Here is a 2,044-nt window from a genome sequence, read left to right on the forward strand (position 1 = left end):
GGGTACATGTCTTAGGTCTTTAACATCAAATTTCAGGACTGATCAATTATTGAAAAGAGTCTCGATCTTTGGCAAAGATGCAAGGAATGTCATAAGCTAGCAAAGACGTTATACCAAAAATAACTTTTCTCAAGTACATAAGATACAAGATATAACACTTAGCTACTTTCGTCAAGCGAAGCTTCAAGTAATTGTACAACAGATAGAACATTGCCTCTAAGTTGGCATCTCTTTGAAGTTGAAGAGTCGGTCAGGGGCTCTAATACTACCAAAAAAGGTCATGTAAGCAAGCATGCATGATATCTATTTGAAAGATATATATTAATAATTTGTAAGATACATCGAGTGAATGAATTCAACAAATCCTAAATCTACAAAAAGATTATAAAAGAAAGTTGGATGATCCTACAGCGAAATATAACATGTAAAACTTACTTGCCAATAAGCCGATTAAAGGACTGGGTAAGTATATATATAGTACAGACATAATCCTTTATAATATCAAGAGCTGACAAATAATTGTTCCCGATCACCATACGAGTGGAAGCATAATAAAGATGTGATCGATCCATGATCAGTTTGCAGGAGGAGATGCGATTGTTAAAGAATATAGAGGAAAAGATGATAAGAAATATTGCTCTTACGTACCCGCCTGATCGTTTTTTTTTACAAAGTCAAAACTAGGACGGAAGCTTGTATTGACGAGGCTAATGCTAGACGCGAGGTTCCGGTCCTAAACGAAGCTCAAGGTCCAATTCGAAACTTGATGTCCTTTGTACTGTCCTCTCGACATCTCGATCAACAATGATAGGGCTCCTCGAATCATTGCTTGGGGATGACCTTTCTAAAAAAAAAGGATGTTGCTGGCTCCTCGAATCATTGCTTGGGGATGACCTTTCTAAAAACAAAGGATGCTGCATCATCTCTTTAATACCAGCTGTTCTTCTACGACTCTCTTGATCATCTGCTTTCACGTGAATTAAAGGCCTTTTGTGCGTGCAGTTCTTCTCCTGATCACGATGACGATCGCTTGAACCCGACTGCAAGAAGTTGCCATAATCTGGAGAAGGAAGCTGATGCGTCGAATGAATATCTGTGGAAGAAGGGATGTCTAATTCTTTCATCCTAGCCCTATCTCTTCTATGAATATTCATATGTCCTCCTAGTGCTTGAGCATTTGAAAAGCCTCGTCCGCAAAACGTACACTTGTATAATCTAACTTCACCTATTTCTAGCTCATCCGAACTGCTCCATACTATTTTCTGGTGATTTTCTATGTTGCTCCTGCTTGATTCCATTCTCATCTATATTGGTATACGAATTATCAAGTGAAAATATAAAGATTCGAATTGTCAATGTTCTTTCGAAATGGATAACTCTCAAAATGGATGACTGATATAAACACTTGTACATATCCTATAAACACAACACAAATAAATAAATATATATATTATATATACAATAACCCTTTGATGAGATGGCCGAAACGTTGTGCCAAAAGTTCTATATAATAATAATTCAACATCTACGGGTGGTGGATTAATAGATTATACAATACAATTAGCTAACCGTCAGCTTTTAAACAATGTTATATATATTTGTCTTAGTTGTCCGAAAGTAAGAGATACTGTATACGGGAGATGTACGGTTGACAAAGCTTTCAAAATAATGTTTGAATAAAGCACTAACCGCAATTTTTAGTAGAATTAGTTAAGATAATTGTGATTTGTGAGCATGTTTAGTTTCTAATACTCTAATCAGACGCATGGGAAAGTCTAAGTATATATTTAAACTTTTGAAGTCCACCTGCTTGTTTTTTGTTATGGGGTCGAATATTTGGTGCCCTGTCCTTGGGACAAAAGGGTGAAGAAACTAAGTCATTTATATGAGTTTTATATGGTCCGCCCCATACATTAAGACTCTAAAAAATATTTGGTACTATACATTAGTAACCTTTAGTAATAAACCAAACCCTTCTTAAATGGTGCTATTAATTTGAGTTTCACCAATTCTTGTACCATCATTCACGTATATCTTATAATTT

The 2,044-nt window shown here is 35.6% G+C and overlaps 1 protein-coding gene across 1 annotated transcript; it reads right to left on the bottom strand.

Moving 5' to 3' along the window:
* Nucleotides 1-713: 713 nt before the first annotated feature.
* Nucleotides 714-1,304, bottom strand: LOC141691489 (uncharacterized). Its single transcript, XM_074496226.1, has one exon. The coding sequence runs from the start codon at nucleotides 1,302-1,304 to the stop codon at nucleotides 714-716; it is 591 nt and encodes a 196-aa protein (XP_074352327.1).
* Between the last annotated feature and the right edge of the window lie 740 nt (nucleotides 1,305-2,044).

This window comes from Apium graveolens, chromosome 10 (genome assembly GCF_009905375.1).
Source record: "Apium graveolens cultivar Ventura chromosome 10, ASM990537v1, whole genome shotgun sequence".
In the NCBI taxonomy this organism is placed as follows: domain Eukaryota; kingdom Viridiplantae; phylum Streptophyta; class Magnoliopsida; order Apiales; family Apiaceae; genus Apium; species Apium graveolens.